Source organism: Sturnira hondurensis, unplaced genomic scaffold, assembly GCF_014824575.4.
Source record: "Sturnira hondurensis isolate 20B ecotype Veracruz unplaced genomic scaffold, ASM1482457v3 Scaffold0021354, whole genome shotgun sequence".
Taxonomy (NCBI): domain Eukaryota; kingdom Metazoa; phylum Chordata; class Mammalia; order Chiroptera; family Phyllostomidae; genus Sturnira; species Sturnira hondurensis.
The window spans coordinates 4895674-4922707 of record NW_028093985.1 but is presented as its reverse complement, the minus strand read 5'-3'; the positions used below and the strand labels follow the sequence as shown (position 1 = coordinate 4922707).

At 37.2% G+C, this 27034-nt stretch overlaps 1 protein-coding gene across 3 annotated transcripts in view; it reads left to right on the top strand.

The window, feature by feature from the left end:
* Positions 1-555: 555 nt before the first annotated feature.
* WDR41 (WD repeat domain 41) overlaps positions 556-27034 on the top strand; it is a 60970-nt gene continuing 34491 nt past the window's right edge. For all 3 annotated transcript variants that reach the window (XM_037032147.1, XM_037032146.1, XM_037032148.1), the window contains exons 1-5: positions 556-891; positions 3228-3343; positions 22822-22870; positions 24037-24168; positions 26736-26798. In XM_037032147.1, coding sequence (XP_036888042.1) covers positions 841-891; positions 3228-3343; positions 22822-22870; positions 24037-24168; positions 26736-26798 — 411 coding nt within the window. In that variant the 5' untranslated portion in view covers positions 556-840. The remainder of the gene's footprint in view (positions 892-3227; positions 3344-22821; positions 22871-24036; positions 24169-26735; positions 26799-27034) is intronic.

Below are 27034 nucleotides of genomic sequence, written 5' to 3'. Positions count from 1 at the left end.
ACGCATTGGGTACTTGTGATATGCAGTCAGAGTAGAGAACCATAGCTCTTTGACTAAGAAAGTTTAGTAGGCAAATACAGGAATGAATTGCTTTCTATTCTTTAGGGAGATTCTGGGTTAGACCATGCAGAGTAGTCAACAGCTTGGAGATTGAGTTCCAGTCTCAGTGTAGCCACTTTCTAGCTGTTGACTTTTGACAAACTGTCCAATCTTTAAGAGCTTCAGTTTCTTTATAAATAAGAACTGTAGGATTACTATGAGGATTTATGTAAAGCCTTAGCACAGTATCTGTACTACACCACACAAAAAGTGATAGCTAGGTTAATTCTGATATACACACATGCCATTGGATTAGTTTGGATACAGATGTCACCTTCTCCAGTCAGCTCTTGAAACCTGGTTTCCTGGTCCCTCAGCTAAGTGAAGGAAGCTAGGGGACTATTGATGAGTAGGCGCTTGCTTGCCAGGCTCAGGTGCTGCACCACACACTTCCAGCAGGGGCCGCTCAAGCTCCCTAAGTTCTGCAGCAAAGTGGGCAACGCCCTGCGCCTGCTCACTCGGAGCTGCGGGTGCCACTGAAGCCTCCCTGCTCCAGCTGCTGCTCCCCTGGTGGCTACCTCAAATTCTTTGTGGCTGGGTAGGGTAGTGCTTTGCAGACAAATATCTTAACGTTTTTGTGGGTTCTGCTTTGCACTGCTTCTTCCGTGGGCAAATCTGGAGCAGCAAGTATTTGCAGATCTACTGCTCTGCTTCCTGAGAGGTAGGAGGAGGCTGAGGTCGGCGTAGAGTTCGGCGTAGAGTTCGGGTTGACTCGGGCCGGGAAGACACCATCTTACCCGGATGTTGCGATGGCTGATCGGGGGAAGCAGAGAACCTCAGGGACTGGCAGAGGTAAACCCCTGGGTGGAGCCTGCCTGCCCCTGCTGAGGCTTCTGTTTGAGCCGGAACCCGAGGCTAGACAATGGAGACTGCTCCAGAGGCGGGGCCTATGTGTTGCTGCGGACGCGGGGGGGGGGGGGGGGGGGGGNGGGGGGGGGGGGGGGGAGGTGTGCTCTTTCTGCTGGTAATTTGTACTCAATCCTCCTAAGACCCTGTGAGTTAAACGCAGTAGCCCTGTTCCAAGAAATGAGGACAATGAAGCTGATGTGGTTCAACAGCACCCTCAAGGACGCACTCAGCTAGTCTTCTCCCTAATTAAACCATTCTCATTTCACTTTTTAAGAAGTATCTGACTTACTACAATAGAATCAAGTGGTGACTGCAACTTTACCCTTTTGGTTTATTTGAATTGGTATCACTTCCCCAAAGCATCTGATGCTTGCTCAGGACTTATAAAGTTGATTTGATTTTTTATCCAAGAACCAAAAATATATTAAATATATTTAATATAATAAAATTATATTATATTAAAAATTAATACATTCCTTCAAAGTCAAGAAAATGGTCTAATTGATATTTTTGTTCCTTAATCACATTTTCTTCATGGGCCTGAATGATTGAATAGACTGTAATGCGATTTCTATATGAAATGTTGCAAATAAAGTAGCTTTATAACCTTAATCATTTCATTCCTTCCTTACTCTTAAAAGTACTGAGGTCTGGAATTTAACTCATATACCACCCACAAATAGAATTTGTGTTGAGTTCCCTTTTATTTCTCATAAAAAATATTTGTTTTGCCTGTTAAAAATAGAAAACTTGGATTGTTGTAAGTCATCAACTTCTCAGTCTTCCTCGCATCTTTGCAGTTGAGGCTTATTCTCTATTTTTTAAAAAAGTATTTCTCATTTAAAGTTAGGTGTATTTTAGAACAGCTGAAATCCTGAGGATTATGGAAGGATTGTGGCAAGTTGAGTAGTCTATGTAGGATGTATATATATGACAATGTATATATATGACAATGAGGGTCTGTACAACCCTCATTATTGGATGAATCATGGACTTTTGTTGACTAATTATGCTGTTATCTGACACTTTTATTTGGGGGAAGTAGCATATAGTTTTCAGATTTCTCACTTTTGATTTTCATTGCTAGAAGGGACATGGGATAAATAAAAAATTACTGACTTAGAGGTGAATTTTTTTGAAAACATTTATATGAAGAAATGTACAACTTTTAACGTGCATAAAAGTACATTTCAGTTTCATAGCTGCTGTGAATTTGTTCATTATCAGAAGCAACGATTTGCCTTGATTTATGCAAGAACTTTGAATCTAGGCTTCTGTTTCCATCAGTGTTCTCTGCTGGGATAATTTTACCCCTTAGGGGACGTTTGGCAATGTTTGGAAACATTGTTGATTGTCACAACTTGGGGTGGGGATGAATTCCTTTTGGCACATACTATGTAGAAACCAGGGATGCTGCTGAACACCGTGGTGCATGGGACAGCCCTGAACGACAAAGAATTACCTGGTCTAAGTGCCAATAGTGTTTGAAAAACTGCTGTTTAGAGGTTAAGAGCAGTGGTTTTATGAACTAGTACTGGTTTTGACTATAGAAATGGGGCAATAAGACTTATCTTACATAGTTATTGAGTTATATGCCATGTTTGCTTTGCACAGTATTTGACACATGGGCTGCCACTTAATACTCTGTAAATGTTAGCAGTTATCTTTCTCAGTGTTATTTTTCACACTTGTATGCATTGACTCTTGATGATTTCATTCCTTCCTTACTCATTCAGCAAACATATAATGAGTGCCTATAATGGGTTCTGCACTATTTTAGTCTGTTTTCTGTTTTATCCCTTTGGCCTGCAGTTTTGTTTCTGCCAAGTTCCACTTGAGAAACACCAACTTGAAAATATTGAGTTGAATCGGCCCATTAATTTCCACAAAATAAAATTCACTCTTTTTGTAAGTTCAATGTGACTTGAAAATACTAAAATTTACATTGTGGATTTGTGATAACAAAAATGTTTTGTGTTAAATTGGCAGTCAGTTGATATTAGGGGAAACAATACAGGGTGGGGCAAAGGTAGGTTTACAGTTTTTTGTATAGAAAATAATATAATAATAAGTAATACTATAAGAATAAATTGTTTAATGTACTCACAACTGTAAATCTACTTTTGCCCCACTCTGTATGTAGTATTAGAACATAATACAGCTTTTTAAGCTTTGTATTCTTAGATGTATACCATGCAGTTTTATTCCATTATGCTTTTTATCATAAATAATTTTATTTCTTTCTCTTTTGTTTTGGCTTCTTCCCCTCCCAATACAAGAAATCTCCTTTGCAGACAATAGGTGAAGAACAAACCCAGAACCCCTACACTGAACTGCTTGTACTGAAAACTCATCATGATATTGTACGATTTCTGGTACAGTTAGATGACTACAGGTAAGAAACTCCAGTTGTCCAATTGACTTGTTTAGAAAGTTTTTAGGAATTTTATATTAAAAACAACTTCAAATGAATCCATCTCTTTTAAAAATTGAAAACTGATCATGAGCAACACTTTGTAGAAATTGACCTCTGAATCTTGATGAAATATGTATCTGAAGTCTTTTTTGCTCAGAAGTCAGGGTGTCGTGTCTGGTGATTTGATGCTTATTTTTGTTTCCGGGTTTTGTTTTTTTTTATGAATCAGAAATACCTTTTTTTATGTTTGGGGAAGTGTATGACTTTAAAATTTGGGTGGGGTTATAACTGTATGTTAAGGTGAACCTAAGTTTGACAGACAGATATGGGAAATGTTTCAATACCACTTACCTAAGTGGTATTTTTAGTGGAATATGAGGTAAGTATTTAATCTGAATTTTTTCTTACTGATGCAGTCTCTTTAAAATAGAGTCCTTTTATTGATTCTGTTCCCTTTGCTAAATAATACTCAGCAAAGAGAACAGAATCAGTAATATTACAATACTATTTATGATGACAGATGGCTATTACAGTTATTGTGGCACTTTGTAAGGTATATAAATGTCACTGTATTGTACACCTAAGACTAATATAAAATTGTATGTCAATAATAATTAAAAATAAAAAAAATTATATTATTGTGTACAACTTTGATAATGTGTAATATTGTGTTGAGTATATTTGCAAATAGAAGGTGTATATATCTTATGACTATAGATTTAGCTTGTTACTGATCTGTATGTCTGTTTATTAAACCCTTATTCAATTGTATGCTTATCCTTTGGAAGATGTATCACAATAACAATTAATTGGGTAACTATTTGATATTTATCTTCCCCTGTAAACTGTAAACTTCATGAAAGGGGGGCTATGTTTCTCTTGTTCACCACATATCCTTAATATGGGGCACAGTGCCTTATATGTAGCAGGTAATTAATAGGTAATTGTTAAATGAATTAACAAGTCCCCAAACTATTAAGTGTAGATGTTGCTAGCCATCTTAACTCCCTAACCCCACTTCAGTTTTCCCAATCAATTCTTCCACTTGTCTCTTTTGCCTTTAGTACTGTTTTTTTTTTCATTTTTGCGTCTGTGGGTGACTGCTCCTGTTATTATTCCTGTTCTGTCACTTCTGTTGTCTAGTAACCAGTCTTCTCTCTGTTCTTCTTATGCCTTTGTATTTAGTTGCTTTTCCCATGTGCAGTGCAATTCTGACACTACCTGGAGTTAGGTCAGATTTTACAGATAAAAGCACAATCCTGCACAACGCTCCCCTCACTTCAGTCCCCAGCTGCAATCTCTAGGGTTTCCAGGCCACCCACACTTATGACCAACTGGCTACACATTCTCACGTCCCCTTAGGTTTGACAATTTTCTAGAATGACTGACAGAACTCAGGGAAGCGCTATATTTAGGATTACAGTTTTATATAAAGGATTCAGTTAGGAACAGCAAAAAAGAGGTCCACAGGGCAGGTTTGGGAGACTCCCATGTGTAAACTCTGTGTCCTCAGGATCCATCACCCTTCAGGACATCAGTGTGTAACATCAGTGATATTTTTTAAAGTTTCTTTAAAATCCTTACTTTCTTATTTCTTTAAGTATATTTTATTGGTTATTCTATTACATTACAGTTGTCCCAATTTTTCTCTCTTTGCCCAAGTCCACTTGATACCCCTACTCCCTCCAGCAATCCCCACCACTTAGTTTATGTCCATGGGTCACGCATATAATTTCTTTCACTTTTCCATTTCCTGTACTATTCTGAACAACCCCCTGTCTATTTTGTACCTAGCAATTATGCTTCTTATTCCCTGTACCTTTTCTCCCATTCCCCCCTCCCCCTCCCAAATGTTAACCCTCCAATGATCTACATGTCTATGATTCTGATCCTGTTCTAATTGTTTACTTAGTTTGTTTTTATTTTTTAGATTCAGTTTTTGATAGTTGGGAGTTTGTTGTCATTTTAATGTTCATAGTTTTGATCTTCTTTTTCTTAGGTAAGTTCCTTTAACATTTCATATAAGGGCTTAGTTATGATGAACTCTTTTAACTTGACCTTGTCTGGGAAGCTCTTTATCTGTCCTTCCATTCTAAGTGATAGCTTTGCTGGATAGAGTAATCTAGGTTGCAGGTCCTTGTTTTTCATCACTTTGAATACTTCTTGCCAGTTCCTTCTAGCTTGCAGTTTCTTTTGAGAAATTGGCTGATACTCTTAATAGGAACTTCTTTGTCGGTAACTCTCTCCTTTTTCTCTTGCTACTTTTAAGATTCTCTCTTTATCTTTAACCTTTGGCATTTTAATTATGATGTGTCTTGGTGTGGTCCTCTTTGGGTCCAACTTGTTTGGGATTCCTGTGCTTCCTGGACTTGCATGCCTATTTCCTTCACCAAATTAGGGAAATTTTCTTTCATTATTTTTTCAAATAACTTTCCAATTTCTTGCTCTTTCTCTTCTCCTTCTGACACCCTAATGATTGGATGTTAGCACATTTGGAGATGTCCCAGAGCCTTCTGAGTGTTTGAATTCTTGTTTCTTCAGTCTATTCTGGTTGACTGTTTATTTCTTCTTTATGTTCCAAATTGTTGATATATTTGCAAATAGCTTCTGTCCCTTCACTGTTGGTTCCTTGTGGTTAAATATATATTTTATTGATTATGATATTACAGTTGTCCCATTTGCCCCTTCATTCTCCTCTACCCTTCACACTCTCTCCCACCCACATTCCTCCCCTTTAATTCATGTCTGTGTGTGTGTCTTAAGTTCTTTAGCTTCTACATACTATTCTTGCCCTTCCCCTGTCTATTTTCTGCCTACCATCTATGCTACTTATTCTCTGTACCTTTCCCCACCTCTCCTCCTCACACTCCCCTGTTTCTACACCTCCATGTGATCTCCATTTCTGTGGTTCTCTTCCTGTTCTAGTTGTTTCCTTAGTTTTCATTTTAGGTGTGATTGTTAGTAATTGTAAATTTGCTGTCATTTTAGTATACATATTTTTTATCTTCTTTTTCTTACATAAGTCCCTTTAACATTTCATATAATAAGAGCTTGGTGATGATGAACTCCTTCAACTTGACCTTATCTGAGAGGCACTTTATCTGCCCTTCCATTCTAAATGAAAGCTTTGCTGGATAGAGCAATCTTGGATGTAGGTCCTTGTCTTTCATGACTTGGAATACTTCTTTCCAGCTCCTTCTTGCCTGTAAAGTCTCTTTTGAGAAATCAGCTGACAGTCTGATGGGAACTCCTTTGTAGGTGACTGTCCCCTTATCTCTTGCTGCTTCTAGGATTCTCTCCTTCATTTGAATCTTGGGTAATGTAATTATGATGTGCCTTGGTGTGTTTCTTCCTTGGGTCCGACTTCTTTGGGACTCTCTGAGCTTCCTGGATTTCCTGGAAGTCTATTTCCTTTGCCAGACTGGGGAAGTTCTCCTTTATTATTTGTTCAAATAAATTTTCTACTCGTGGCTGTTCCTTTCCCCTTCTGGTACCCCTATAATTTGGATGTTGGAATGTTTAAAGATGTCCTGGAAGTTCCTAAGCCTCTCCTCGTTTTTTTGAATTCCTGTTTCTTCACATTTTTCTGTTTGGTCATTTTTTTCTTCCTTCTGGTCCACTCCCTTGATTTGAGTCCCAGTTTCCTTTCCATCACTATTGGTTCCCTGTGCATTTTGCTTCATTTCACTTAGTGTAGCCTTCATTTGTTCCTCTAATTTGTGACTAAAACCAACCAGTTCTGTGAGCATCCTGATCACCAGTGTTTTGAACCGTGCATCTGATAGGTTGACTATCTCTTTGTTACTTAGAAGTATTGGCTCTGGGGCTTTGAGCTGTTTTTCTGCTTGAGCCATAATGTTTTGGTCTGTTTGCACCTATTACTTAAGGCGGAGCCTTAGGTGTTCACCAGGGTGGGGCAACCCAAGTTGCTGGGTTGTGATGCTGTATATGGGGGTGGGGCCCGAGAGGGAAAAAATGGCACTTTGCTCCACTCTCTGTTGCACCTCAGTCCCTTCTGCTGCTTCCCCCAAGCAAACCGGGCCTTTCTGGTGCTGATTCCCATTTGGATGGGCTTATGTGCATTCTAGGACCCTGTGGGTTTCTCCAGTGAACTTTCCTGTGAGGCTGGGAGTCTCTCCCTGAGCCTCAACCCCCACAAGTGTTTTCCATTGGTGTTTTGAGGCTTTATTTCTCAGTGCTAGGACCCTGGGTTTCGAGATCAGTCTCGCTCCCCAGTTATCTGCGTGTGAATGTGGGTCCACTGCAGGGTCAGCCAGCTACCTTGTGCATGGTGCTCTGCTTCTCAATTGCCACCTTGCTGGGTCTGCCTGTTGCCACCCCACGCCCAGGGTCTGCCAGCCGCTGCCTGGGTGCCCAGGGTCTGCCTGGTACTGCCTTGAGTGCCTGAAGTGCCTTGCATGCCCGGTGTCACCACTTCCTGTGCCATGACCCCTCTCCGCTCATCTGCTGGACTTCGCCCCACCTACTGGTCTGCACCCCACTCACCGGTCTGGATGAATGTGTCTATTTTAACTCCTTGGTTGTCGGACTTCCATACAGTTCAATTTTCTTTCAGTTTTGGTTGTTACTTTGTTTCTGAATTACTGTTGTCCTTATTTTGGTTGTTCAAGGGAGCACAGTATGTCTATGTCTACCTATGCCTCCATCTTGGCTGGAAGTTTCTGGGTTTTTCTTTATTTCACTTAGTGTAGCCTTCATTTCTTCCCTTATGCTTTTGCCATGCTCATTTAGTTCCCTGAGCGTCCTTATCACCAGTATTTTGCACTTTGCATCTGATAGGTTAGCTCTCTTCTTTTTGTTTAGTTCTTTTTTCTGGGATTTTGTTCTGTTCTTTCATTTGAGCTATATTTCTTTGTCTCCTCAATATGGTAGCCTCCCTGTGTTTGTTTCTGTGTATTAAGTAGAGCTACTTTGACTCCCTGTAAAAAGTACCTATAAATTGTGTGGAGTGGAGCCTTAGGTAATTGCCAGAGTAAAGCAACCCTTTTCACCACTTTATGGCTCTGTGTGTTGGGGAGGGATCAGAGAGGGGACAATGCCACTGCCTGTCTGCTGGAGGCTTTCTCAGCACTTGCTTGGTTTTCAGTTACTTCATCTACTTCCTGTATGCTACCTACACCCTTCTAGCTGTTGCCCTGGTGGTGCTTCCCAGAGTAGGTGGGTTTGCATATGGGCCATGTAGGCCCTTTAAACAGACTCTCCTGAGAGACTGGTAGTTTCTTCCACCACCCTAGCCCCCACTAGATTTTACAGCCAGAAGTTGTATGGTTTTATTTCCCTGGCATGGAACCCTGGGCTTGTGGTCTTGCCTGGGGCTGGGATTGCTTGCTCTCCAGGTATCCCTCTGATTTTTATCCACCACATGTGAATGTGGGACAGCCTGTTCTGCCAGCCTCTGCTGCCACCCCCTGTCCTCTCTGCCCTGGCTTCCTGTTCTGCCACTCCTATCAGTCTAGATGAATATGGCTTCTTTAAATCCTTAGTTGTTGGACTTCTATACAGTTCAGTTTTATGGCAGTTCTGGGTGTTTTTTGTTTTGAGGTTAGTTGTGATCCTTCTTATGGTTGAACTAGTAGGCGAAGTGTGTCTGCCTATGCCTCCATCTTGACTGGATGGAGGCATTGACTCCATCTTAAATCAATCACCATGTGGTTAAACTCAATTTCTAGCTCCTCTCTTTTCCCCAGTGTGGAGATCAGGCTGATATCCATAGCTCAAAGCCCCAGTCCCCTGATTACATGGTTCGTATTTCCCAGATGGTCACCCTCCATCCTTAAACTGGAGATCCACCTTGAGTCATCCTGTTAGCATAAATTCAGGTGAGGTCTGAGAAGCCCCACTTCCTTCTAGAAACTAGGGACAAAATCCAGCCAAATTATTATACAACAAAATGCTCCTCATCTTTTGCTTGAAAAGAGTCACCTCGTATATATTACTAGCCTATCAACATTCTGTTGTGATATAAGCCAAACAAATCGTAGCTTGTTAACCAAAGTATAATGATCTTCAGCCTTTGGTAATGCTCATTGTTGGTAGGTCCTAAGAGATACTATATTCATTTAGTCAGATCTCTGAAACTAAACATTTCTGGGAAGATAGGATTTTGGATAAAGTTTTCTTGCACCATATTTTACCATAGTAAATTTCTAGGTTGGTAAAAAAAATCCCAAATAATTGATTAGACCATAATCACTAGTATTTGGACTTTAAGGAATCCTCAAATCATTTTGTTTAAAAGTTAAGTAAAATATATACGGTATACTTTCAGAGCGTGGTCTTTGAATTTTTATGTAGATCAACTGTTAAGATTTCATGTTTGTTGCTATCTGCCCACTCAAACGTCCTCTTGGCTAGTCTTACTACCTAGCTAGAAGAGCACTGTCCTGGAAAGGCCATCTTGTAGAACAAAAATCATTGCCTGAATGCTGGTATTTGATTACACTTTCCCCGCAGTGGTGCTTATGTGTATGTCACTTGTTCAGTAATACAGTACAAGTTCTGTAAACAGTAAAAAGCTGTAGATGGTTATCAGTTGCTCTACCAGTAGATTCTACCAGTTATCAGTTGCTCTGTCAAATATCACCCCAAACTTAGTTGTTTAAAACAACCACTATATATTTAGCTCACTATTTTTCAGGATGGCAATTTGGACTAGGCTCAGCTGGGTAGGTGTTTTTCCATCTATACCAGTGTCAGCTTGTTCTTGGTCAGGTTCACTTATGCATCTGTGATCAATAGGTAGATTGGTTGGAGGTGTCTGATTCATAATGATCTCCACTGGGATGACTGGGATCTCTCTCCATGTGGTTGCTCAAGTGCTTGTTCACATAATGATCATGGAGTTCTAGTACCAGCAACAGGGCAAACCCAGTGTAAAACTTGGCAAGTCTCTGCTTGTATCATGTTTGGTGCTATTTCATTGTCTAAAGCAAGTCAGGAGCTGGCACAAATTCAGTAAGTGGAAAAATAAACTGTACCTCTTGATGGGGAAAGCAACTAGGACTTTTTGCAAATAGTGACATAAGGAAGGAGAACAATTTGTAGCCATGTTTTCTATCTAATACAGTGAATCTAAATGTCTAGAATAAATGAAAAAAGCCTACTTTTTGGCTTTTTCAATAAAGTGAAGGTATTACTGCACAAATTACATTTAATTCTTTGTACTCAGGTCATTACTGTGTGAAAATTTCCATATAAGTAAGTTTTTCAATCACACACAGATCTTTAGAACTTTGTTTAAAAAACTTAATTCTGTAGTGAACTAAAAAATTAGTCATAATGTATAAGAAAGACATAAATCTGTAAACTATATAAATGTTTATTACAAATGGAATTAAAAGCTCAAAATTTTCATTCTTATTTTAACAGTTCAGAATTATCTGTAACATTACATGTGTATATTATTTATGCATTGCCAAATTACCAAAATACCTTAAATAAGTACTATATTGTTATAATTTATGTTTTTATTTAGTTTTTATAGACATTACATTCTGGTTTTTTGGTCAGCTGTTGTAATCCAGGTTTCACGCTTCAGGTCTTTAGATAATATCATTTTATTGAGAATTTTGCAGAAGGATTTTCTTGTTTTCTAGGTAGCTCAGCTAAAATCAGTGAGTGGAAAATTTTCTCATTGGTTTTTGAAGATACCAAATAAATCCTGTATAACCTAACAGACAGCTGGCTTTTCTTTTCTTTAGAATTTTTTTGAACATGAAGTGAGGGTCATATTGATTGGGAGATCACTAAAGAAGGCTAAGACTCAGCAAGAGTCTTCCAAAAAGTGAACTGTGCTAACATTGCATGTAATACTCTAGCATTTGACACATTAAACTAAACCTAGTTTATAACACATTTTAAGATGAGTTTTCTCTGTTGCTCATTTGACCATTTCTTGCTACTTCAGGAAACAGCAAGGTTATGTAGGATGGTGATCATGACTGGAAAAGAATTTAGGTGACCCATGAAATGCCAGACTGGAGAGTATAATATGCTCCTGGAATGGCTGGTGAAGATGTATATTGACAAGAAACTAAACGAACTCAGTATGGTTTGATAGTTGACTAAACAAATAATATGTTACATATCTAAAAAATATTCTTAAGCTAAGAATAACTTCCTCATGAACATTCAGAGAAAAATTGATAGGATGATTTAGATCCTCCTAATGCCTGGATTCAATAGGAAGCAGAAAATAAAGTGGAGTTATGCATGCAAAAAAGTTTATTACACAGAAAGCGCCAATGAAAGGAAAAGGAAGGAAGCAGGATTGGACCAAGGGCAGTTGTCTCAGACAGTGACGCAGATCTGACCAAGTCTCTGAAAATGTAATTGGGAGCTCTGGAGGAAAGAATGCCCTTTAGAGGAGGAATCCTGGATGGGATAGAAATAATTAATACTTTTTGTTCTGACTTGCTTAGTCATTGGCTAAGGATCATCTAAGAGAATGTGCTGTGGCTTCTACCATCTTACTTATTCCCAATACCTGGGGTGCCAACTGAGATAGTAATGATCTTGACTTAAAAGTGGAAATGTACCCTGAAGTCAACAGCTAGAGGCAAAAAACTTCATTCCTCACATCTGGGCAGCTTGTCCTGTCTCAGAGAGGTATCTGCAAATTAAGATCTATACTGCCTTTCCTATACAAACTATATCTTAGGATCTGTAATAATTGATGGGAGGAAATTTCTCTTTATAGAAGAATTCAAACTAGAAAGAATCATAGAATCGGAATACTGTAATTTTGCAACCTCTAGTAGAGTAACAAATTAGGCAGTGGCTATTAACATTACAGACACATACACACAAGCAAGATTGCCAGAAATTATATTTCCTGGTGGAGTATATATAAAGTGGCCTTACCAAAAAGTAAGTTTTAATCTGATTAAATCTCTTAATTTACCAGAAATACAAGGGACAAAAGTACATGTTAAATAGCAACACTGGAAGGTAGCGAGCAAGAGAATTCTATAAAACAAACTCTTGCTCTGATTGATGTAGCTCAGTGGATTGAGTGCTGGCCTGCAAACCAAAGGGTCACTGGTTTGATTCCTACTCAGGGCACATGCCTGGGTTGTGGGCCAGGTCCCCAGTGTCGGGTGCATGAGAGGTGATCACACATTGATGTTTCTCTCCCTTTCTCCTTCCCTTCCTCTCTCTCTAAAAATAAATAAATAAAATCTTTACAAAACCCCAGACTCTTAATTGCAAGGAAAAACTAGGAAAAAGAAATCAGTCAAAGAGACATTAAAGGTATGCCAACCAGTTACAATGTATGAACCTTATTTAGATCCTGCTTCTAATTAACTTAAAAAACTGTGAGACAGGGAAATTTGATCATTGACTGGCTATGTGATATCATTAAGGAATTAAATGTTGTTAACTTTAGTTGTGATGTAAAAGAGTCCTAAGAAATACATACTGAAATAGTTACTGATAAAGTGAGATTGGGATTTGCTTCAAAATGATGTGTGGAGGGGGGATTGGGTGTCATATGTACCAAACAATGCTGGCCATTAGTTGATCGATTTTGAAGACACAATGAGGACGTCCAGCCAAGATGAAGGCATAGGTGGAAACACTACCTCCTCACACAACCAAGTTTATGAACAACAAATATTTCAAACCAGAACACAACCAAAACAGAGAGAAAATTGAACTATACCGAAGTCCGACAACAACAAACCATTCATCCAGACCGGTAAGAGGGGTGGAGTCAGTGGCTGGTGGGGTTGGGTCTGGGCAGGAAAAAGTGGCCAGACTGACCTAGGCGCACAGGCGGTGGTTGGTAGATCACAGGCGCAGGGTAGCAACGGGCAGACCCAGTGAGTGTGCAAGGTGGGTGGCTGGCTGTGGTCACACATTCACACTCAGATAAACCAGGCGAAGGAGCAAGCAGTGAGATAGACCGCGCAACCCAGGCCCCAGCGCCGGGAAATAAAGCCACCAATTGGAAAAACTTTCGGGGGTCGAGGTGCTGGGAGAGGCTCCCAGGCTCTCAGAGAGTTTGTTGGAGAGACCCACAGAGTTCTGGAGGGTGCACAAGCCCACACATCTGGGAACTAGCACCAAAAGGGCCCAATTTGCTTGTGGGAAGGAGCAGAGGGGACTGAAATCCGAGAGAGAGCAGAAAAAAACACCATTGCCCCTCAGACCCTGCCCCCATGTACAACATCACGACCCAGCGACCTGAGTTGCCCTGCCCTGGTGAACACCTAAGGCTCCGCACCTCATACATAACAGGCACAAACAGACCAAAATATTATGGCTCAAGAAGAACAGCTCAAAGCCCCAGAGCCAATACTTCTAAGTGACCAAGAGATAGCCAACCTATCACATGCACAGTTCAAAACACTGGTGATCAGGATGCTCACAGAACTGGTTGGTTTTAATCACAAACTAGAGGAACAAATTAAGGCTAAACTAAGTGAATGAAGCAAAATGCACAGGGAACCAATAGTGAAGGAAATAGGAAGGAAACTGGGACTCAAATCAATGGAGTGGACTAGAAGGAAGAAAAAAATGACCAAACAGAAAAGAATGAAGAAACAAGAATTCAAAAAAAGGAGGAGAGTCTTAGGAACCTCCAGGACATCTTTAAATGTTCCAACATCCAAATTATAGGGGTACCAGAAGGGGAAGAGGAACAGCAACAAGGGGATAAGTTATTTGAACAAATAATAAAGGAGAACTTCCCCAATCTGGCAAAGGAAAGAGACTTGCAAGAAGTCTAGGAAGCTCAGAGAGTCCCAAAGAAGTTGGACCCAAGGAAGAACACACCAAGGCACATCATAATTACATTAGCCAAGATAAAAATGAAGGAGAGAATCCTAAAAGCAGCAAGAGATAAGGGGACAGTCACCTACAAAGGAGTTCCCGTCAGACTGTCACCTGATTTCTCAAGAGACCTTATAGGCAAGAAGGGACTGGAAAGAAGTATTCCAAATCATGAAAGACAAGGACCTACATCCAAGATTGCTCTATCCAGCAAAGCTTTCATTTAGAATGGAAGGGCAGATAAAGTGCTTCTCAGATAAGGTCTCCTTCTCAGACAAGTTGAAGGAGTTCATCATTACCAAGCTTTTATTATATGAAATGTTAAAAGGACTTATCTAAGAAAAAGAAGATAAAAAATATGAACAGTGAAAGGACAGCAAACTCACAGTTATTAACAACCACACCTAAAACAAAAGCAAACTAAGCAGACAGCTAGATCAGGAGCAGAACCATAGAAATGAACACATGGAGGGTTAGCAACAGGGGAATGGGAGGAGGAGATGGGGAGAAGGTACAGAGACTAAGTAGCATACATGGTAGGTAGGAAATAGGGGGAGGACAAGAATAGTATGGAAAATATAGGATCTAAAGAACTTGTGACACATGGACATGAAGTAAGGGGGGGGGGAATGGGGGGAGTGGGTGTGCAGGGCGGGGGGTAATGAAGGGGGAAATGGGACAACTGTAATGGCATAATCAATAAAACATGTTTAAAAAAAGACATGATGAGTACCTGAGGACTTTTGTTATACTGTTCCCACTTTTATAAATATTTAAATTATCCGTAATGTAAGAAAAAGATATATATATATATATATATATATATATATATATATATATATATATTATAGAGGAAATAAAAATACCTATTTAAAAGATATTTTTTGCTTCAGTATAAAATAAAACTTTTTCTTAGTTATTAGATGCAGAAATCACATAGATGGATATAAACATATCAACTTGATAAAGTAATAACTGACAAGAAACTGGATTAAAGGATGTGGCATTGGGTACAACCACAGTGGGTTTCTTAATACATCACCCTGAGTTAGGTAGACTTGTTTCCCGAATCACTGGTGCAACTGGACATATGCAAATCTCCCACTCAAATATAATCTTACCTCAAAAATAAGAGCGAAGCAGAATGTTCTCTCTCTGAACAGAAAAACCCCCAGAAGAGTATGGACTGAGCATGTCCAATTCACTCTCTCAAACTCATTTGCTAGATCAGTGGGGAGAGGGAGAGGCCAGGGGTGCTTCTTTAGTAGTAGCTCTTTCATGGAAACTTGAGTTTAGGATAATGGAGCGTCCCCCTGATAGAAGTCACAGGGATTTTTTGGTCTTCTAATACTTGTAAACTTGATGTGTAGTTTAGCTTTCTATTTGTGTTCTGGGGCATGGGAGGGTTTACCAAAGGTATTACCTTTGCAAGTGACCGTGGGAACTAGGAAATCTTCCCACCTCCATTCTTTTTTGTGAGCTGCAAAAGGACCTTAAGCATTCAGATTTTAGAGTTGTGTGTGTGTGTCTCCTTTTTTTAAGGGGAAAATTTTTAATGTTTAAGAAGATCTAATGAAAGAATCAGTGGCAATGTTTATGACTTCTGTAAATGCTTTGAAATTCCTTTTAACTTATATTAAAAGTCTCTATATACTTCTCTAATTTTCTTCAAGTATTTCTAACATACAAGATAAGTAAAAATCTATTTATGTGAAAACTTCCTTATTTTTCATTTTTATTTGGTTTCTGGTATTATAGAAACATTTTTCAACTTCATTATAAAAATATATACTATTATAGCTGCATCATGTATTAGAAAATACTTGTGGATTAGGTGGGAAGTTAGTTAACCACAGGGATTTTTTTTTTGTATTGTCAATAATAATGTTCTATTTTTATTTTTCTTGTGCTTTACGTTTATGTGGATATTGAGTACAGGGGGGTATGGTTGGGTTGATGGGTTATACTTTTTAATATGTCCTTGAAGATTATATTTGAATTTGTGACACCTTTGACTTAATTGAATTAAATTCATATGAATAAAAGCTGTTAAATACACACTTAGGTGTAATGAACAGGAATTACTTGTGAAGGTATTTTATTTTATACAAGTATTTGTGAAGCTTTGGCTGTTCTTTTAGTCCTCAGTTGATAAGAACGAGAGTACATTCTCAATGTTCAAAGGGAAGGTGTTTAAAGGGAATGATTTTTCTTTTTCAAAAAATTTTTTAAAATATATTTTATTAATTATGCCATTACAGTTGTTGATTTCCCCCCTTTATTCTCCTCCACCCTGCGCACCTCCTCCCACCTCATTCCCCCACTTTAGTTCATGTCTGCGGGTCATATATATAAGTTCGTTGCCGTCTACATTTTGTATACTATTCTTAACCTTGCCCTGTCTATTTTCTACCTATCATTTATGTTACTTATTTTCTGTACCTTTCCACCTCTCTCCCCACCCATTCCCCCATGGATAACCCTTCACGTGGTCTCTATTTATGTGATTCTGTTCCTGTTGTTTGCTTAGTTTGTTTTTGTTTTTGTTTTTGTTTAGGTTCAGTTGTTAATAACTGAGTTTGTTGTAATTTTAGTGTTCACATTTTTTGTCTTCTTTTTTCTTAGATAAGTCCCTTTAACATTTCATATAAGGGCTTGGTGATAATGAACTCCTTAAAATTTGACCTTATCTAAGAAACACTTTATCTGCTTTTCCATTGTAAATGAAAGCTTTGCTGGAAAGAGCAATCTTGGATGTAGGTCCTTGCCTTTCATGACTTCAAATACTTCTTTCCAGCCCCTTCTTGCCTGCAAGGTTTCTTTTGAGAAATAAGCTGACAGTCTTAAGGGTACTCCTTTGTAAGTAACTATCTCTTTTTCTCTTGCTGTTTTTAAGATTCTCTCCTTATCTTTAATCTTGGGTGACATAATGATGATGTGCCTTGGTGTGTTCCTCCTTGGGTCCAAATTCTTTGGGACTCTCTGAGCTTCCTGGACTTCCTGGAAGTCTATTTCCTTTGCTAGATTGGGGAAGTTCTCCATTTGTTCAAATAAGTTTTCATTTTCTTGGTCTTCCTCTTCTCCTTCTGGGACCCCTATGATACAAATGTTGGAGTGTTTAAAGATGTCCTGGAGGTTCCTAAGCCTCTCTTCATTTTTTTGATTTCTTGTTTCTTCATTCTGTTCTCATTGAATGTTTCTTTTTTCTGGTCCATACTGTCGATTTGTGTCCCGGCTCCCTTCCCATCACTGTTGGTTCCTTTTATGTTTTTCTTTATTTCACTTATTTCACTTAGCATGGCCTTCATTTTTTCATCTAACATGCATCTGTATTCAACCAGTTCTATGAGCATCCTGATTACTAGTGTTTTGAACTGTGCATCTGATAGGTTGGCTCTCTCTTTGTTGCTTAGTTGTATTTTTTCTGGAACTTTGCTCAGTGCTCCTGTGACTTAGTAAGGGGTGGAACCTTAGATGTTCACCAGGGCAGGGCAACCCAGTTGCTGGGTTGTGACGCTGTATGTGGGAGAAGGGTCCCAAAGGGGACAGTGCTGCTTTCTCCACTCTCTGCCAGATTTCAGTCACTTTCCCTGCTACCCACAATTAAATTAGGCCCTTCTGGTGCTGATTCCTGGGTGGGTGGGTGGGTGGGTTTTGTATACATTCTAGGACCCTGTGGGTTTGTCCAACGAACTCTCCTGTGAGGCTGGGCATTTCTCTTGCTGCTGCCTCAACCCCCACAGGTGTTTTCAATCAGAAGTTTGAGGCTTTATTTACCTGCTGGTACCCTGGGTTGTGTGATCTGTCTCACTCCCCAGTTGTTTTTCCTGGTTTAGCTGCATGTGAATGTGGGACTGCTAGCTCCGCAATCCATGGCCTTGCCAGGTCTGCCAGCCGCAGCCATGCCCTCCTGGTCTTCCAGCTGCTGCCTTGCCATGAGTCCTCGCTGCCTGGCTGCCTGTCTCCGCTTCTCCTGCCAGTCTGGATGAATGTTTCTTCTTTAATTCCTGGGTTGTCGACTTCCATAGAGTTGGATTTTCTGCAAATTTGTTGTTTTTCTTTTGGTTGTATGAGGAGTCACAGTGTGTCTACCTACATCTCCATCTTGGCTGGAAGTCCCTCGCACAGTATGTTTTTGATATAATAGTCAAAGAGTCTCTTGGGAGAAAGTATTGGAGAGAGTGAGGATCCAGATGAAGAGGCTCAGCATGCTGTCTGCCCACCTTGAGCCCACCTGTGATGGTGGGTGGGGGAGGGAATGAGGGAATGATTTCTGTGAGTTAAAATGAGTGTAAATAAGGATTCTCAATGAATACATGATCTGGACCCTGTAGTATCACTAGGTAATGTAGACTACGGGCTCTTCAAGGTCAAGGACTATCTCATTGATCTTTACTTTTAGGAGCAAGCATATTGATCTATATGTTATATGGTTACTGCTCAATAAATATTTCTTGAATGAATGAGTAAATCACTGACTCTCACAATAAATTAGATTTCATAATTAGGGGAGGAGAAAATGGAACATTCTAGATATTCTGTTATAGGTCTTTATTAAACTATGCTTTTCCTTGTTATGCTTGTTTTTATGCATATACCTTTTGTTTAGTCATTTAGTTATATAGTTACAATGAGTATTTTTAAAGACTTAGTTTCAAATTAAGAAAACTTGAAGGCTATGCATAATAACAGGACAGGCACATGAAAAATAAAAGTAATTATCTTCATGGTGAGATTCTGGGTTTTAAACTTTTCAAATTTCTATTTTTGCTATGACAATGTACTGATACATTAATAATGATAATTGGGTAAAGTGAGGTTACATTAATAGTATTAATTATTTTATAGAGCCTTTGTAACACTTAAATATTTGCTCATTCATTGAAGAAGCATTTTTAGTGCTATAAACCTGCCAGAAATAATTAGATTTGTTGGATTAGAAAGTTCCATATTATAAAGATGAATACATATGGCAATTATTATATTTCACTGATTCTGTGAAGCTTATTTTTTTATTTAAACATCTGTAAAATTTTAAAACACCATATAATTGGTGGTGTATTTTAGTTGTCATTGCAGCATTTTTTCCTTAATAGTACATAAAAGTAATAGAATGCCTTATATTTAATGATGCCTTATATTTGATGAGGTCAAAATACAGCAACTTTATAAAGAATCACTAAATTTTAAGACCTTGAGGTAAGAACCACATACAATTGATGTTGGCATTTTCCCAACACATAGTATGAAATCTCACTGGATGTATTTTGTGCTAATCAGTAAAGAAGCATTTTGCTTTAAACCTTGTCTTTAGAATTGAATCTTTAGATTCTATTAATTTAGAGTGCTTTAAAAATTATTAAATATAATTTTATGACAGTATAGCCACCATTATTTCTTCTATTGAATAGCTTAAATCTTAATTACTTTTTAAATAGTTCATTACTTGTTTTCAGCCATTACAGTATATCTTTATATGTTAGGAATTATTGGGTTGAATTTTCATTTATGATTTGGAGGTTGCTGGAGTATGAGCTATGTGGATTAGGATAAACTGATTTATTTAAGGTAAACAGTATAGTTTTCAGTTATCTATTCTAGTAGAATGGGTAATTGTACCTTGGGAATGATTTCCCAACCCTTTATTAGTTATATTACGAGAGGTAATAACATAGCAAAGTTACACTGATTTGTATTTTTAAACTGATTTGTGTTTCGCTCTTAGAGAAGGTGATAATAAATACTGAAATGGCAAAAAAAAAAAAAAGAAACCACACATGCAGCAATAGAATATATAAGAATTTAAAGGCCTGAATAACCTACCAACTGTAATTTACCTCTCAGCAACTAAAAATTGGCTCTGATTTCCTGCATTACTATTGAGCATTGTCTAGATTTAACTTTTGTTCACTACTGATTGAATTAAAGTTTGAGATGAAATGCTTTACATCTTATTTCTAAATTCATGAACTCATGAGATTCAGACACAATAAAACAATAAAGTAAGGTTAAAAGTCAAGGTTAGAAAGAATACGTATTTTATACCTACAATCTTATAAAGTGGAGAAAAGCTTATTTCCTTATTATAAGAGTTTTCTTATAAGAGTTTTTTTTAAAGATTTTATTTATCTTTAGAGAGGAAGGGAAGGAGAGAGGAAGAGAAACACCAATGTATGGTTGCCTCTCGTGTGTCCCCTCCTGGGAACTGGCCTGCAACCCAGGCACGTGCCCTGACTAAGAATCGAACTGCGATCCTTTGGTTCGCAGGCCCGTGGGCTCAATCCACTGAGCTACACCAGCCAGGGCAAGAGTTTTCTTACTGTAAGAGTTTCAAAAATCAATAGAATTTGATGTTCTATAGCAAAGAAAACTTTAAGACCTAGAGTCCTGCCCTCCCAGCATCACTATACAAATAAACAGAAATCAGTAGGTCTAGAAACATAAGCTGTTAAAGATACCTACTACTTTTTGATACTGAAGGCATTGTGTAGTATTATGAATCAGAAAATGTGTGTAATTAAGTAGATTATATTTTTAATTTAGAAATAATTTTCCTTTTAGTAGTCATCTTTTATATATTTCATTATGAAATAAGAGTAAGTATTAGGTATAGATTTTAAGATAACTCTTCATATGGTTTCTAGCTTGTTACCTAAGTAGTTTTAGGCCTTTCCATTAAAAAGATATGTAGTTCTATGTTAGAATAATATAAACAGACTTTGTCAGACTGTATTTGGCCAATTTCCCATCTCTTGGGTAATCTTTTAGCTCCTAATGTAGGATATGTAATCAGATGGTTTTGAAATGGACACTAAGTGTAGTAATTGTCAGAGCCAGTGAAGACAACAGTATTCTCTGGGACTTTGAGTATGACAAATTTGAACCTAAAGCTCAGTTTGGAGTGTTAAGGCAAATGTTACTTGACTGAGGTAGTGAGATTTTGGAGATCTTATATAGGGATAAAATTCATTAGAACAGATGCTTTCAGGGGCAAAGTAATTTTTGTGTCCCAGTATATCAGTTCTTTACTTTTCCCCAATGATACATGATGGCTAACAATATTTACTTTAATGAAGATTTTCAAAGCATACTCAGATTTTGTGAAACCCAATAAGTCTTATAAAGAAGTACAGGTTTTGCCCTGGCTGGCATGGCTCAGTGGATTGAGCATTGGCCTGTGAACTAAAAGGTTGCTGGTTTGATTCCCAGTCAGGACACATACCAGGGTTGTGGGTCAAGTCCTCAGTTGAGGGCATGTAGTAGGCAACCAGTCAGTGTTTCACACATCAGTGTTTCTCTCCATCTCTTTATCCCTCTCTTTCTTTTTTCTAAAAATAAATAAATAAAGTCTTTTTAAAAAAAGTACAGGTTTTCTAAATACAGTAGCTGCAAGTGGGGTATCATTTATCAATGTCTGTTAACTATAAGGGCCCAGATATATGCAGTTCATAGCTGGCTCTCTGTAATGCCACTTCTTTCTCTTCTATTTAAAAAAGCAAATCTCGAATTTGAATTCAAATGAGTGAAAGTGATATTATAGGAGCAACTGGGAATCGATTTTGTTCGTTAAAGAATCATTTGTAAACTTACGTATTACAATATTAATGACAAATTACTTGATATGCTTACAGTGTGATTGCTATACACTACTGCCTGAGAACAATGCTTTTTTGATTTTTTTGTAGTGCAGTTACTGTGATGAATAATCCTGTACAACAGATTACTTTTCTTTTTTTTTTAAGTAGTTTTTAAAAAAGATTTTTAGAGAGGAGAAGGGAGGGAGAAAGAGAGGGAGAGAAACTTCAATGTGTGGTTGGTTGACTTTTGCACCCACTTATTGGGGACCCAGCCTGCAACTCAGGCATGTGCTCTGACTGGAGAGGGACCCTTTGGTTCTCAGGCTAGCCTTCAATCCACTGAGCCACAGCAGCCAGGGCAGACACTTGGTAGTGTTTGTGTCATGGATATCTTTTCTACAAAATGTAGGTGATTGTTCCTTTGTGTACAGTGAGTGTGGGAGGTAGAGGAGAGATAAGCTGTGACTGAGTCCATCACAGCTCTTTTTCCTGCCATGAAAAAAACTTTACCTTTGAGTTTTATGCATTTTCAATAAAAAACAAACACCATAAAAAAATAAAACGAACCTTCCAAACCAGGAACACAGTATTTATATAAAAAGACCAAAGAGCTGAGAAGAGTAAAGGAGAGATCTTGGCCTTAAATAGCAGTTAGCATATTTTTACCAAGACAATAAAAGAAATAATTAACTTACCTAATGACATGGTATCTTTGTTCCACTTCTAGAATATCACTTCCAGTCAGTGAAGCTGTTTCTTGGTTTGGCTTCATGTCACTTAAGTCAGGCTTTAATTATATAACTTTAAAAGCAAGGGAGGACTTTAAAGATCCTTTATAGATCTGTCTCATTCTTGCAGTTTATTCACTGTAATACTGTAAATGATCTTATTTGTCTTTGTAACCTCAGTCCCCAGCATAAAACCTAGAAGATATTCCATCAGTATTTGTTAAATTAGCTTAAAGAAATTAATCTGCATTAATATTAGTAAATCACAATATGACTAATAAAGTTTGATAGGTCTTAGTAGTACTAGCACTTAAATGTCACCAATGATTTTGTTTTACCTTTCTTCTCTAATCAGATTTGCATCTGCTGGTGATGATGGACTTGTAGTTGTATGGAATGCCCAGGTGTGTATTGGTTTTGTGTGGATCCTGTAATAAATATATGATTTTATAGTTGAGTATGCATTTATAAACACCATTTGGGGATACATCTGCATATTAGTAGACAGACTAATACTTGAAATGGGATACTTAGGATGAATTTATTTAAAAAGAGTACCAGTATTTCATAATAGTTTTTAAATTAAGATTCTTTTCCTAAGAAACAAATGTCAAGTTGTAAAAATAAATTTAATTTTACTGAATAAAACTTATCAGTAACTATGTAATGATTCTGGAAATGAATCAGATATTGATTTTTGTGGCAGACAGTATTTTTTCAAAATTGTATAATTGTATGATATAACATACTTGTATTTGAATTTAATAGAAATGTAATAAAAGGTTTATTTTTAAAAACATTTTTAAGGCTTCACCAAATTCTCTGAGGCTTCCCTTTCTGATCCTTTAATACTCGCGTTATTCTATTTTGAAGTATTTATTTGACCTGTCAGATCCTCATTTTTCAGTGGCTTTGCCTATGGTTAAAGGAGTTAACATTATATTCCCTGCATTCCTGAAATCTTGCAACCTTGGAAAGATTTGCAGTTTGTTTTATTTGCATTCTATTTTAGCATGTTTACTACTTGGGAAGTCCATGAGTGACTAATGGATGAAGATACTGGAGGGTGCGAATAGCTGTTGCTATTAAATAGAGATGAAGTGGAGGGAGGCTCACTTTGTGAGTGGTTGATAGATATTGGATGTGGATACATTTGTTGCTATTGTTACACTTTCTTACCTTCCATAACTTTATGACTATGGAGACTTAAATAACAAATACTTGGATAATGAGGACTTTATTTTTTTCCTGCAGATTAAGTGACTGGTATTTTAATGCTTAGTTTATCCAATTATATTCTTAAAATCATATAAAAAGAATATTCCTTGAAATTTTTTATAAAATATGCTAAAATTTGTATTTCAATCAGAAAATAAATAAAATTGTTTATGGCTATTCCTTCAGTACCTGTTTAGAGTATGCTTTGATTGCTGAAAGTTAAATTATGAGATCTAAGTAATTTCAAGTAGAACGTGTATATTTTCTACATAGTGATTCTTCTTAGTGTTGTCATTTAAACTTACTTGAATTGTGAAATATGAACCTGTTAATATTTTCATTGGTATTTCAGACAGGAGAAAAACTTCTGGAACTCAATGGACACACTCAAAAGATAACAGCTATTACTACATTTCCTTCCTTGGAAGCATCTGAAGAAAAAAATCAGCTTATCTTGACAGCCTCTGCTGATAGAACAGTTATTATATCCTTAAATCTGGAAGAGAGAGAAATACCAGTAGTGACTCAGGGCACCAGTGTATATATGATTAGTTTTTAGCCTATTGAGGCCTGTTTTGGCAAAAATGATTTTATTCTAGCTTTCACAAAAACTTCTTAAAAGCATTAGGCATCTGAAAAGTATTCGACTGGAAATTAGACTTATCACTAATGGAAACCCCATGACCAAAACTGTTCTTCCCAGAATTACTATTATATTTAGTTATATAAAATGGAGGAAATGGAGAAAGTGAGCTTATAAATATTGTCTCAGTTTGCTTTTTAATTTGGGGAAATAAGATCAGTTGCATTGGAAAATAATTTACATTTTTCCCTAGTTATTGTGCAGGGAAAAAAATGTCAATAGCCCCAATCCATAAGAGCCTTTTGAGCACCCAGTCTGACAGAAAAGTGAATTACCATCAACTCAGTATTTAATATTATTATTTAGTATTTTTAAATAGTTTTTTAAACGTATGTTACCTTTCTTTCTTCCTTACTTTTAGGTAAAATTTTAGGATATAATGGCATTGGTAAGGTTTTATAAAGTGCTTACATGTGCTGGGCATTGTTCTGTTTTATATATATCAATCCATTTAATCTTTATGATAAGTGTTTTTACCCTCATTTGTAAATAACAGAGGCAAAGAGAGGTTAAGTAACTTGCCCAAGGTCACACAACCTGTGTAGGGCGGAAGGCGAGCAGTCCACTGTGGAGCAGAGTTCTCAACCACTGTATAATCGTAGTGCCTTTGTAAAACATTTTCCTTAAATTCGGTCCTTTAATATTTGTATGGGGAACTGGATTTGTGAAGGCTATAGCCAAATGCTATGGAGAATTCTAATCTTTTATTCCTTTTTAAAATTTAAAGCTATCATAGATTAGCTTTAAAAAACCTGTGTTCATCTGGAAATTCTGCTTAAATAGCTTCAAGCATTAGTGAAGTAAGTTTTGGAGTAAGCCCAAAGGAGCCAGTGTTTCTCAGGCTTCTGTAAAAGTGAGGTGTACTTTATGACACACTTTATACGGCTTTATTAGCTGAAATGATTTACAGGCAGATTGCTCAAAGATCACCACCTCAAATCTAAAATTGAAAATTGCTCAAAAAAGTTACAGTGCTTTCCAATCTGAAATATAGACTGTTCCCCAATTGACAATAAAATTGCTCAAATAAATAAATGGTGGTAAATTTTGCGGATTACAGTATTATGTAAATAGGGGCATAAAATTCACTCATATTTTTAGGTCAGGGTAGCTTTATTGCTACTGCTCTATTGAAGCAAATATTTTATGGACTAAAGCTCAATTTTTTGTTTTTTTAGTTTTCAGTATCAGTATAATCTCTGCAAAATAGAATTAGTATGCATTTTTTTAAAGTCAGACCATTCCTATGGTAGTACAATAATATTTAGAGGCAGTTATTAAAATTACTATTACAGTACAGAGATGAGTAGTTGAGACAGTATCAATATAAACTTTACCTATAAATGATAGTATAGACTCACTTCCTTTGCTGAATGACTGTTGAAAATAATTATAGGCTGCTTTGTTGGTAGTTCTTTAACTCAGGGAAATTCTCAAATAACTCAGCTTAGGCCTTTACCATTCACTAAATTCATTAATTAAATGCTCAGGGTAGATTTTTAAAAAATTTGTCAAGTGATAGTCTTAAATGTTTGTATATACATATACATTTGCTATGTATGTGTATTCTCAGACATGATGTAAAATTAATACCTTACCATAGGAAATAGTGTGAAAAATTTGAAAATCATGTTCCTTGTGTCAGACTAACCTTGGACATTTTATGAGAGGTCCTGTAATTATTTTAGACATGTATACAGGTAATAGGAATATACTGCTATTTGTCTTTGTTTTTTAATTAAAGATTTTATTTCTAGAGAGACAGAAAGGGAGGGAGAACTAGAGGGAGAGAAACATTGATGTGAGAGAGAAACATCAATTGGTTGCTTCTCACGTGTGCCCCAACCAGGGGCCAAACCTGAAACCTCGGCGTGTGCACTGACTGGGGATCAAACTGGTGTCCTTTTGCTTTTTAGGATGGTGCCCAACCAACTGCACCACACTGGTTAGGGCTGTTACTGTCTTTTTTTGAATCGGGATAACAGTAGTAAGTTCTACCATGCACATTGAGAGAGCTTTCAGTAAATATTAATTAATGGATATATTAGCTTTTAGTATAAATACTTTATGTTAAATGCTTATTAGATTATGATAGACCATTTTAGAGAATAAACCTTAAAATTTAAACCTCGAATATCTGATGCTTGTAAAGACTTAGTTTTCAGATCATCCTTTCTGTTGACACTTTCACATAATTTGAGAGAAATATTTACCTGAGATTTATTTTAGATTGTAAGCCTGCTGTGCTTAGTTGATAACTCACTATATGAATTAATTTTCGTAATACTATAAACTACAGATTTTATGCTTTGTTTTCTACCTGTGTGACATTTGTAATTTAATTACTAGGAAAGTTATAATAAGATTTGAAAATTCTGTTTAGAAATTAATTCTTAACATAAATATAGGTATGGAATTGTGATACTGGCAGACAAATTCAGAAAGTGTCCTGCTTCCAGTCTACTGTAAAGGTAAAATCTTAAGTATATATTTTATGATGATAATCTTTTTGTATGAGAAAGAGCTATTTAGTAAGTTTGATGAAATTACATTTGTAGGTTTTAAAAATTATTTCTTTCAGACATAATTAGAGTTATTTGATTCGCCCAAGATTAGCTTTTTAGGAGTACATATCTTAAATGGTAGGATATTTGACTTTGGAATTAGAGCAAGGGGTGAATCTCTCTAGCAAGATAAGGAGAAGGGA